The 11592-nt window shown below is 28.3% G+C and overlaps 1 protein-coding gene and 1 long non-coding RNA gene across 15 annotated transcripts; one reads left to right on the top strand and one right to left on the bottom strand.

The window, feature by feature from the left end:
• The first annotated feature begins 4901 nt into the window (after positions 1 to 4901).
• Positions 4902 to 7309, top strand: LOC106329546. 14 transcript variants are annotated; one of them, XR_001267859.1, is made up of 9 exons: positions 4902 to 5160; positions 5392 to 5450; positions 5525 to 5619; positions 5708 to 5792; positions 5913 to 5993; positions 6061 to 6413; positions 6495 to 6539; positions 6621 to 6756; positions 6913 to 7309. It is a non-coding gene; the product is annotated as an uncharacterized LOC106329546 (long non-coding RNA). The 14 variants fall into 14 exon arrangements; XR_001267858.1 differs by having other exon boundaries at positions 5704 to 5792; XR_001267856.1 differs by lacking the exon at positions 5913 to 5993 and having other exon boundaries at positions 5704 to 5792; positions 6187 to 6413.
• Positions 7310 to 10088: 2779 nt separating this feature from the next.
• LOC106334247 (B3 domain-containing protein At1g08985) lies at positions 10089 to 10979 on the bottom strand. Its single transcript, XM_013772551.1, has 2 exons — positions 10675 to 10979; positions 10089 to 10162 (listed from the first exon to the last, which is right to left on the bottom strand). The coding sequence occupies exons 1-2, from the start codon at positions 10977 to 10979 to the stop codon at positions 10108 to 10110; spliced, it is 360 nt and encodes a 119-aa protein (XP_013628005.1). The 3' UTR covers positions 10089 to 10107.
• Between the last annotated feature and the right edge of the window lie 613 nt (positions 10980 to 11592).

The following is an 11592-nucleotide window of genomic DNA, read 5'->3' as shown; positions in this document are numbered from 1 at the left end:
AAACAATTAAATTTTCTTGAACCAGAATATATAAATACCAACGATCAATAAACATTTAAGATATGAGTTTTTAATAAATCATAATATACATTGATATAACTAGGTAAGGAACCCGTTCGATATCGCACATGAACTCATTTTGTAAGAAAATATGCAATATTTTATATAACTACTTTTGAAAAATACAAGTGCTAGAAAGTAATCTTGCATGCAGCTATATTATTTTTACTGATAATACCAAAAATCTATATTTTGTTTATATGTTGGTTGTAATAAAATTATAAATATGTCAATACCAAATAAGATATTTTTTCTTATTATCTGTTTAGCTAAGTTATTTAGAAATATCGAAGACAACTGATTATTTGGAACTAATAAAAAGTTAACACATTTCAATCTTACCATTTACTAAGATAACTTATAACGACAAATTGAATATTCATGATTTATTTGAAACCATATAAGATATGTGTAAAACATAATTTGATGGTATTTTAAGAGATCTTATTCATTAATATATTTTTCTAAACAAATCACACATACATTCTTCTTCCTTTTGTATCTTTTAGTCTTTTCAAAGAATTACATCCTAACAAATTAAAATGAGATTTTGGTATAACAGTACACAAATTGAATGAATCTTAAATTGTTTGTGACAATGTAAATATCATTCGTCTTTGATAGATCAATAAATTTGAAATTTCATCAAAACAATTATAGAAGAGACACATTGAAATATTTTTAAAAATACTAAAAAGATATTTTCCTTTATAATGAGAAGACACAACTCTTAAAACTAATTGTAAAAAAAAAAGACATTTATTGGAGATATTTTCACTACTTTTAAAAACATTTCTAATAGTTGCATGTTGGAATAACAAAATTATTCTCAGTTTTTAATGAAGATACAACTTTTAACATCAAATGAGAGTAAAAATAACTTGTCTTTTATAATGAGAATTTACAACACTTAAAATTAATAATTGTAGAAATACACAATACTTTAAAAAAAATCTCAATAGTTGCATGTTGAAAAGCAAAACTAATGTCAGTTTTTATGAAAAGACACAACTCTTGAAATTATGTTTAAAAATAATTTTGACTTTTATTGTGAGAAAATACAACTCTTAAAACTAATAATTGTAACCACGTGTTAGTGGTCGAGTGGCAGTAGGTGCCCCTGTTGGCTTGCAGCTTGTCTGTGAGTTCGAGGGTTCGATTCCGCTAAAGCTCGTGTGTTAGGGTGATTATCTTGAGGGACCTTAGGCCCAATGCGGAGAAGTCATGGTCCAAGCTGCATATGGCCACTGGTGGATTTAAATGGGATGATCACCAGCCCCCATGGATGCCTTCGGCGGGCTCCCGGGCTTTCTCTAGCAGACGGTCATTAGGCGCTAGTCGGGTCTCTTTCGAGGGCATCCGGATACCAGGGTAATAAAAAAAACAGTTGCATGTTGGAAAACAAAACTAATTTCAGTTTTTATGAAAAGCCACAACTCTTATTATTATGTTTAAAAATAGTTTGCCTTATATTGTGAGAAAATAAAACTATTAGAACTAATAATTGTTAAAAAACACTTATTTAAAAAACAATTTACTTTTCATAATGAGAAGATACAACTCTTTACCTTTCATATTGAGATATTTTAACTACTTTCTGAAAAAAATTCAATAGTTACATGTTGTAAAAAAATTAATATTAGTTTTTTTTATGAAAAGTCACAACTCTTAACATTAAATTAGATTCATATTATTAATTTTTAATGAAAATACACAACTCTTAACATTATATTTAGAAAAAAAACAATTACCTTTCATAATGAGAACATACCACTTTTAATACTAATAATTTTACAAATACACTTATTGAAATATTTTAACTACTTTAAAAAAAAATTCCAATAGTTACATGTTTGAAAAACAAAACTAATGTCAGTTTTTTAATGAAAAGTCACAACTCTTAACATTAAATGAGATTCATATTATTATTTTTCTATGAAAGGACACACTTTTTAACACTAAATGGGATTTTAAATAATTTATCCTATATAATGATAAACACACAACTCTTAAAACTAATAATATAAATACACTTATTGGGATATTTTAACTATTTAAAAAAAAAAATCTCAATAGCTGCATGCTGGAAAACAAAACTAATGACAGGTTTTTAATTAAAGGATACAATTCTTAACATTATGTTTAAAAATATTTTTTTTCTTTTATAACGCGAATTTACAACTCTTAAAACTAAAAATTGTAGAAATGCACATTTGAGATATTTTAACTACTTAACAAAATTATTAGTAGTTGCATGTGGGAAAAAAATACTAATGTCAGTTTTTAATGAAAAGACACATCTCTTAATACTATGTTTAAAAATAATTCACTATCTATCAAGCAACATGTGAGAAATAAACAATATGTTATTAGAAACGATGCTTGTTAATGCACTAATATGAAACAAACCAAGAGAAGCCGGTTGTTTTTGTGTTATGCACACGCTCAAATATAAAATTTACCGGATTTTGTGACATGATCGAACACTCTTATATAACCAAAGTGCATAAATATATAGAGCACAAATCATGTGTTTATGAAAAAAAAATTGAAGAAAAAATACATTTTTTTATCTAGTAGAAGAAAATTAAGACTAATAACTTCATTATTCCGTTTAGGATTGCTAGCCAAATACGAATGACCCATCCTATTATTTATTGTTGGCAACACTTCATTTGAATACTTTCTAAGTAATTGTAATCAAATAACTACATACAACCTTTTTTTCTTCATCATTTTAATAAAATTGTGAAAGATTTTCAATAAAAACTCATGGATAGCTTTTCAAAGTTATATATGAATAGTCATGACTTTTCAAATTATAGGTAGTTATTTTAAAATAATATCTTTATAATATATTTTTAAAAGACGCATCAAAACACCAAATTTATAGAAAAACACTTATGACATATATAAACAACTTTTTAAAAAACTCCTATGGCGTTTACAATGGAAAGATATGAATCTTTACATTAACTAAGACTTTAAATATATTTAAGTATAACAAAATATATCAATATATATCTTATCGTCATTAGCATGTATCTTTTCATGCTAAAAATGTGAAATGGTTTTTAAGAGATTGTGAAAATGTGTAAAGATATTTTTTTATCATTCTAAGGTGTGTTTTTTATTTTAAATAAGGATCCAAAAAATGTCAAAGGATGTGCTTTCATTTTGTATGGGCTTCTCGTATAAACTTATTGGTTGTTCATAACGCTTATGAGATCTTTGATTCTCTGGATCATCAATATATAGCAGGATCAAAAAACCATGTGATTTCGAGAAACCAACAAGAGAGCCGCAATGTTTGGCTTAAAATCTGCTGGAAAATAACCAGCCAATACCACTTCCGTTTTAACAGAAGACAACACATGAAGACGAAACCACTAATTAAATCTGCGGCCCTTGCATTAGCGGTTTGACTATAAACACTCCATTTAGAGAGAAATATATTAGAGAATTTGATAGTGATGAACCAAATGGGTATAGCCAACAAGAGAAAACCAGATTATATTACCACTTGAAGAAACCGAACTCGCAAAGCCCGTTGTTGTTGATAGATTGCCGAGAATGACGACCAATTTAAAGACATGAAAACTCATGCTTGCATTACGTCTTATGAGGGAGGATACATACTTTACAGATATGAGTAGCAACTATTCTTTCTTCTCCCCTTTTAAAGCATCTATTATTTCTGTTGTAACTACTTTTTCAGCATAGATACTAAATTACGTAGAATTTGTGTAGACAAAGCAATAAGAAAAAGATGAAGAAGAAAATCCGACGGCCTTAGCGGCCGGAGATGTTAATTTTTTTTGAAGAAACGGTTGATAGGCAAAAAAATATTGTATTTATAGAGTTGAAAAGACATAAGCGGAAAAGATGCAATTTTCCAAGTCAAAAATGGTAATAAACTAAAAATATGAAATATAGTTATTAACTGAAACACAAAAATCATAATAAATAAAATTGAAAAGACATCAATTTAAAAGAAATATTATCTAAAAAATGAAAACAGTTGTAAACAAAAAAATTACCTTAAATAGTTATAAATTACAAAGAAATGTAATTTAAAAAATGAACAACAGTTGAAAACAAAAAAAAGTACCTATAATAAACAGTCATGAGCAAAATTTTAATGGAAAGAAAAATCCATAAGAATGAATTGGGATTGAAAAGATCAAAGTAGTTGTAAGCAAAAAGGTACCATAAATGGTTATGAACAAAAATATATAATAAGTAATATTATAATGAAAAGACGTATCCGTTCGAATTAATCAGGATTGCTATAATTAATAGATTTACCAAATAAACCAAAAAAAAATTATATTACATATGTTAGCACATACACTTCTAACAAATTTTAGTAAATATATTTTTTAAATGATACAAAATTTGTTAGCAGATACACAATTTTTAACTTTTACATGATTTGATAGTTGATTTGTTAATTGATATGTTGTTGGGTATATTCTCTCTTAGTTGATACTTGATACAACAATATATCAAAACATGTAAGCCAAAAACCAATAATACACATTGATACACTTCTTGAACATTTATCATTTTCATAGTCAGTTAAATGAAATCTTATACTATTTAACAGTAAATATTTATTATTTGGTATTGAGCAATATATCAATATGTGAAAACATCTATCTATTATCTATCTATTATTATAAAATAGAGTTTATTCTCTCCTCATTAGGACATATAGGATGACCAGCTAGATAAGTCGAAGGCCCTGCATGTGACATGTGTCCTCTCAAGTAATCCGCACCGTTTCATTAACTCCATGTGTTTTGGCCTTTTTTGTTTATCTTTGTGTCGTTGTGTTTTTGGGCTCAGGAAACTGGCTGTTCTTATGTATTGATGTGGAGAAAGCCTAATAGATTGAATCCTAAATGTGATTTACGCGCATAATGGATTTCAGGGTTCGTCTCTCTACGGTTCCGACTTCTGATCTTCATCTGTATCATTGAAACGGTTCCAGTTATCTCTTCTTCGTGTTTAACCCCTTATTAATTCGAACAATCCCGATCTAGCTATGAATGCGATCTTTCTTCGGCGAGTCGGTCTATCTAAGATTATAAAAAGGTCAGCATTCCTCCTCTCGAAACCATCTTCTATTTGTTTCTCAATATACTTATTGAGATTGCTAACTCGACAATGTTTCTTCAATCTTGATAATTGTGTATTCAAATAATTCCGATAAACTACTCTGTGTTTATTGATTTCGATTTCTAATTTGTTTGTTGATTTTGTTTACATTTGTTCATCTATTGATTACATTTGTTCATCTATTGATTGTTAAAATTATTTATTCAGAGCTTTTGTTTATGGGAGATGATAGTGGGAGTGGAAATCACTATTTTTGTAAAGTTCAGGTAAGGTAGATCTCTGAATTATTTGTCGTTTTTCCAAATCTAAGACACAAAAAGACATTAGATATCTGTGTAAGGTACTGCACCCTCCTATAACCCTCGATGACAAACTCAGAAGAATCTTGGGAGAAAGTATTCACGGGTTAGTGATAACAACCGCTCCATCGATGAGGTTTGAATCACATAAACTTTTTTTTGTCTTGGTTTGTGTGAGTTTATATCTATTGGTGTTTTTTTTTTATTTTTCTTTCTCTAGACAGGTTGCTTCGGCTCTTTCACATGCTGGTTTGGAGTCCTCGAATCTGATTGTTGGTATTGATGTCACCAAGAGCAACGATTGGACAGGTTAGACAAGTTATGATCTTTATGTATAGAAACTGTTTTAGTCTAGATTTTAAGTGAATGCTGCTCTGATCCAAAAGCTAACTGGTGATTTGATTTGGAATAATCCCAAACCCTCATTAGCAAGCTATTTCTATCATTGGAAAGAAGATTTCATCGGTTTTTGATCGGGATAACTTGATCTACGTTATGGATTCAGAGATGGTAATAACTTCAAAAGTTATATTTTATCATTTAACTGCTAAGTTTGTTGTTTGGTCTGTGATTACAGATTTCAGATTGGTTTCTTTGGTTATTACGTCTGTCTCGAATGATAATCATTGCATCAATAGTCCTGGTGGTTATGTGTTTTTGCTTTGAACATTACAGTTAAAGACTTTTTGATGGTTTACAACAGGATTCATAGCAATGTATGCTACATAAGCTAGCAGAGATGTCGATTGCTGCCTTACCCCTTAGTCAGCCTTTTATCTCTAAGGGAAGGTGGACTCTTGGAGTTCTTTGAGGGAAACAGATCAAGAAGCAGGGCAACAATTGATGTGCAAAAGCATGGAATTTAACAATGATGCCTCTGATAAAAAGGTTATTATAGATCTCGGCTTCTGGCTACCACAAAGCATCAAGGTAAAAATTAGATTCAAACTTTCTCTTATGCCATTCCAGATAATTTAAGACTCATCATAATGTTTTTTTCTCTGATGATAGGATCATTTAAATAAGATTAACATAGTGACGAATCTCAATACATAGGTAACAAAAATCATAACCCTTTCTCCCCATTTTTCAACTATTTGGATATTGTAAACTCATTTCTTTATTTCTTGCTTTTAGATTCTACATACATGATTCGGGGTGTTCAAGCAATGCATCAGACAGTTTTTATTGTACACTTCTTGCTCAGAGCGTTGTTCATGGTGAAATGTCCAGTGGTCTTATTAATGGAAGACCAACATACATTCCTTACAACGTACGTTACTGACACTGATCAAATGCGTTAACCGCTTTCAATCACAGAACGATCCGAGTTGTGATCATGGATGTTGGATTGGAATAATCTGGTTCGACATAACAGAGCAGTGGTCTTGCGTGATGGTTCTAACCTGATCTTTTTTGTTTATTGCAGAGGATAACAGAGAAACAGAACAGTGTGGCGATTACAGATAGAATGTGGACAAGGCTAATGTCTTCAACGAATCAGTCCAGTTTCTTAGACCCTAAGGATATAACCGAGGAGAAGAATGAGGTGCCGGAAAAGCCACACATCTTGACGGTGAAAACAGTGACGGACTTTTCGATATTCTTCCAGCTACTAAAGAGATCACTAAGTAATGGTACAAAAACATTGTTTATAGACCTTCCAAACCAAAACATATATTGTATGCTTTTTCCTTGAACGATAAGTTTTGGCAAAAATGAAATAATTGTATGTTCTAGAGATTTCGCATATTTGTTGGCATATATGCAATGTTTTATTAGCTTGTTGTACATGTTTAGTTTTGTAACCACTAACCCTTTGAATCTACACCACATCATATGATAGTATTTGCGTATCCGTACAAAAAAATTGAAAAGATATACAACCTAAATAGAATTAGCAATTTTATTTTTTTCAGTTTAATTTTTTTTTATCTAAGAACCATATTTTGGTGGGTAAACATTGATTAATCTGAAGTTATATTAAAAATTTGTTTTAACATGTTATATATATATATATACTAGAATTTTATTTTAAATAAAGGATAAATAATAAGAAATTATTTTTTTTAAATAAAAATATAGTAAGCTTCCCTAAATATATAGTAAATTAGTTACATATAAGATAGTCAATCATAAAAAGAAGATTCAAAAATTAATGAGTAAATTTTATTTTTAAAATCTAATCAGTTATTTGGATAATAAAGTTTATTTAGTCTCTAAATATAATAATATATATAATTCAGTAATATATTTTCTGAATAATAATAATAATTAATATTATGTTTTCCAGACTTAAAATAATTATCTATAACAGTGAATTATATATTTATGTTTTGGATTATGTAAGTTAGTGATTCCAAAAGAAAAAAAAAATGAAATGAAATATTACTAAATTCACAAAGTATGTATAAAAGAGAAAAAAAAAAATCAATGTTTTGAGTGTTAAACCTAACTGAAATAATAAAAGATCGATTCTATTAGCTATATGTATATATATAGATATATTAAATTTTGAGCATACATTTAAATTTTTTTTAATTAAATTATGATCTCTAACCACACTTATAATGTAAAAAATAATGTCAATTTTAATTAAACGTATACAAAATAAAATGAAGATATGTTTTAACTAAATAAAAAATATACGACAGAAAAAAAAGATAATAACTAAAATAGTACAATGTCGTAAAATATATTCGACAAAAAATAAAAATGAAAACACATTAGAAAAATAAACAAAACATCAAAAGTTAAACTAAATAAATTATAACATAAATACCAAAAAATAACAATTGTTAATAATAGCAATTATTCACATTGTACAAAACAACTATATAATACTTTTGACATAGAGTTTCTCTAAATTAAAATATTATTCTCCACTATATTAAATACCCTCACTAAAGAAAAAAAACAAATACAATAGCATTTGAAAACATAACTCCTTATCTTTCGATCGATTTTATTTGATTTAACTTATAATGCTTAAGGTTTAAATGTAGGGAAGTGTTATGAATATTATGACACTATAAAATCTTGCAACTCTGAATCAAATCAACAATAATATTGAGAATTCTCCCATATCATTTTTTAGTTTATATAATTGGCGTAGACAACACTAAACCCTTAACATAATCACATTCACAACCAACTGAACATTATTATACAAAATTATATCTTTCATGAAAACCAATACATCAAATCCCGCGCGTAGCGCGGACCTGTCCTAGTTTACCATATAACAAATCATATATCATCTAACAAACAATATACCAAACAAACAGGAATAAACTATCAAACTATATATCGGTTAACAAACCATACTACATGTTTTGCTAAGATAGATCATAACTATGTGTAGCATGTTAAAGAAACAAGGTATCTACTACGAAAACATGTCTCAGGTAACAAAAAATATATTAGATGATAAATTATGTATCAGGCAAAATATAACACCTAACAACTCATGTATCATCTAACTAACCATATATCTACTAATGAGACCTATCTGTAACATCTTACCACACATTATCTCAAACGGCAATATAAAACTGAAGTAACATCTGACAATACATCTATCTCAAAGGACGACATGAAACTTAAGATCTATCAAAACATGAATAATATTGGATAACAAGTAAAATGTCTACTAACAAAAATGTTATGCACATCAAAAATAAAATCACAGACTCGCTCGGTCTTCTCTTCGGTCTTGAGCATAGTTCCAATCTTAAAAAGAGACTTCATCAGCTGCTTCACCTCTAGATCTAACGCATATTTCACCTACACCACCAAACACATCTCAGACTTCCATATAAATTTGATGCACATAAAACTAAATAGCCAAACCCAAAGAATGTATATCATCAACGATTAAAATTATAAAGAGAACAATATTACCCACCTATTTTAAGCTGCTAATGGAAAATATATGAAAATTTTCAAAGAGAGTCTGATGTAGATTGGTAAAGTTTGGAATAAAAATGAGAGAATGAAGTTGAGAAAAAAGAATATAGTTCGTACGTGAGAGGAGAGGAAAACAAAGATGATAGAAAAAAGATGATAGAGAGTTAGATGATAGGATAAAAAAGAGATAGAAGACAAATATGACCACTTGTCTGATTTAGTCTTACACACCTATTCTACAAACACTAGACTTTATGTAAAATTGGAACAAAAATATTAATATCAAATCAGATGTAGAATCCTGATTAAATCATCTTCTATGGGCATAGAAACCAATTAACTCTTAATTAACTTATTAAAATAAGAGAACTTTTTTAATAATTTGTTAGTCAATGTTTGGAGCATTGAATTGATACAATAAAATATCTGGAATACGTTATACATTGACCCATAGTATTTGTAGTTAGAAACCATACAATACTTGACATGAATTTGCATACTTTATCATATAGTATGTATAGTTACGGATCTTTTCCGTCCAACATATGCAAAACTAGTATATTATAATATTTATATCGCACTTATTATGATACTTATATAACATTTTATATTCTACATACAAAAATTGTTAAGTTGATCCGACACCATTTATTTTGCATAAGTTATTTATTTATTTATTTATTTGTATTTTGTATGATTTATTATTCTCCCATGATCAATTAGAAGAACTGCTTTCTCCTTTCTGACTTGCTTGTTCTGCTTCCGATGGGCTGTCAAAATTTCATACCATTACTACAAATCCTAACATCTACTTTATATATTTTATATTCTACAAATAGAATATGTTGTATAGCTACAATATATTTTTTTTTTGATCAAAGCTACAATATAATAACTTATTTTCATATGGCTTTTAGGGTCATATAAATTCCATAATTTGGAAGACAATGCAAATTGCATGGGACTATTTTTATGATACATATATAAAATCCGTCAAAAACATCATTAGTTAACACATAAAATATTAGTAAATACATATATATATATACATACATATATCGACCATCGAAATGCACTTAAAAAATTTCAGTTAAAATATATATATATATATATATATATATATATATATATCAAAAAAAGAAAATGTATAACCAATGAGAGATAGTTTTTTGAAAACGCAAAAAAAAAAATTAAACAAAAGAAGACGCACCACATAGAGAAAATATAATTTTCACATTCAAAAAAAAAAACTATACGTATATATAAACAAAAGTAGACTCACCACATAGAGAAAATGAATTTTGTATCTTTCCAATATAATTGGATGACATCGCCTGTTTTGAGATCTCTTTCATCTCTCAAACTTTTCCACCCTTGTCCGATATAATAACCAGCTTTGTTTTTATTAAGGTTTACCCAATAGGACTTGTCATTGTCCAGAATTTCCACTTGAGCACCATTTCGGGGTAACGTAAATCCCAGGTTCTTTTCTATGTTTTCGATCTTCTGTGTTGGTAAAATCAACCAACCTTGTGTGGAAAGATCGGTGTCTGTTAACACTCTTTTTGTCATCATATCGGGATCCATTTTACTAGACTTGTAACACTTTAACTAACTATGAATGCTTTTAGAAAATGAAATGTTTGAGGAGATGAGAGCTCTACACATATATTTATATATAGTTCTCGGCAAAACATTGTTCTTCCTTGTCTTCAATGTTTATGTTAACAGTATTAATGATCTTAAAATCAATTCTCTAATTTAAGTAACTTATATGGAAGCATTTTCTAAGCCATCATATTTTAATTAAAAATTTATAGGTTAAACTAATTATTTATTCTAGTTATGCTACTGCAACAACCTTGAGTTTTTAATCCTTGCAAAACATACTCCCATATGTACAAGCTAAGTATATTGCAATATCTCAGAAACATTAAAAGATATTGATATAATAATTTTTAATTCCAAACACAATGTAATTGCGCATTTTAAGATATATTTAGTTTTAAAGTTAATCCAATTAATCTCTCAACATTTATTATTGAAACTTTAAATTACTATTACCAATAAGAAATCTAGTTATTATTACACAAGCGTGATTACAAGCATTTGTTTTGAGAATTAATGGAGGTGTATTGAATCTGAAATTTGAAGTAATTTGATTTTTAATGAGTATGTAGATGATTGTAGGAGAATTAAA

Source organism: Brassica oleracea, chromosome C3 (assembly GCF_000695525.1).
Source record: "Brassica oleracea var. oleracea cultivar TO1000 chromosome C3, BOL, whole genome shotgun sequence".
Classification (NCBI taxonomy): Eukaryota; Viridiplantae; Streptophyta; class Magnoliopsida; order Brassicales; family Brassicaceae; genus Brassica; species Brassica oleracea.
Note: the sequence above shows the minus strand (reverse complement) of the source record. Positions and strands in the feature narration are given on the sequence as shown.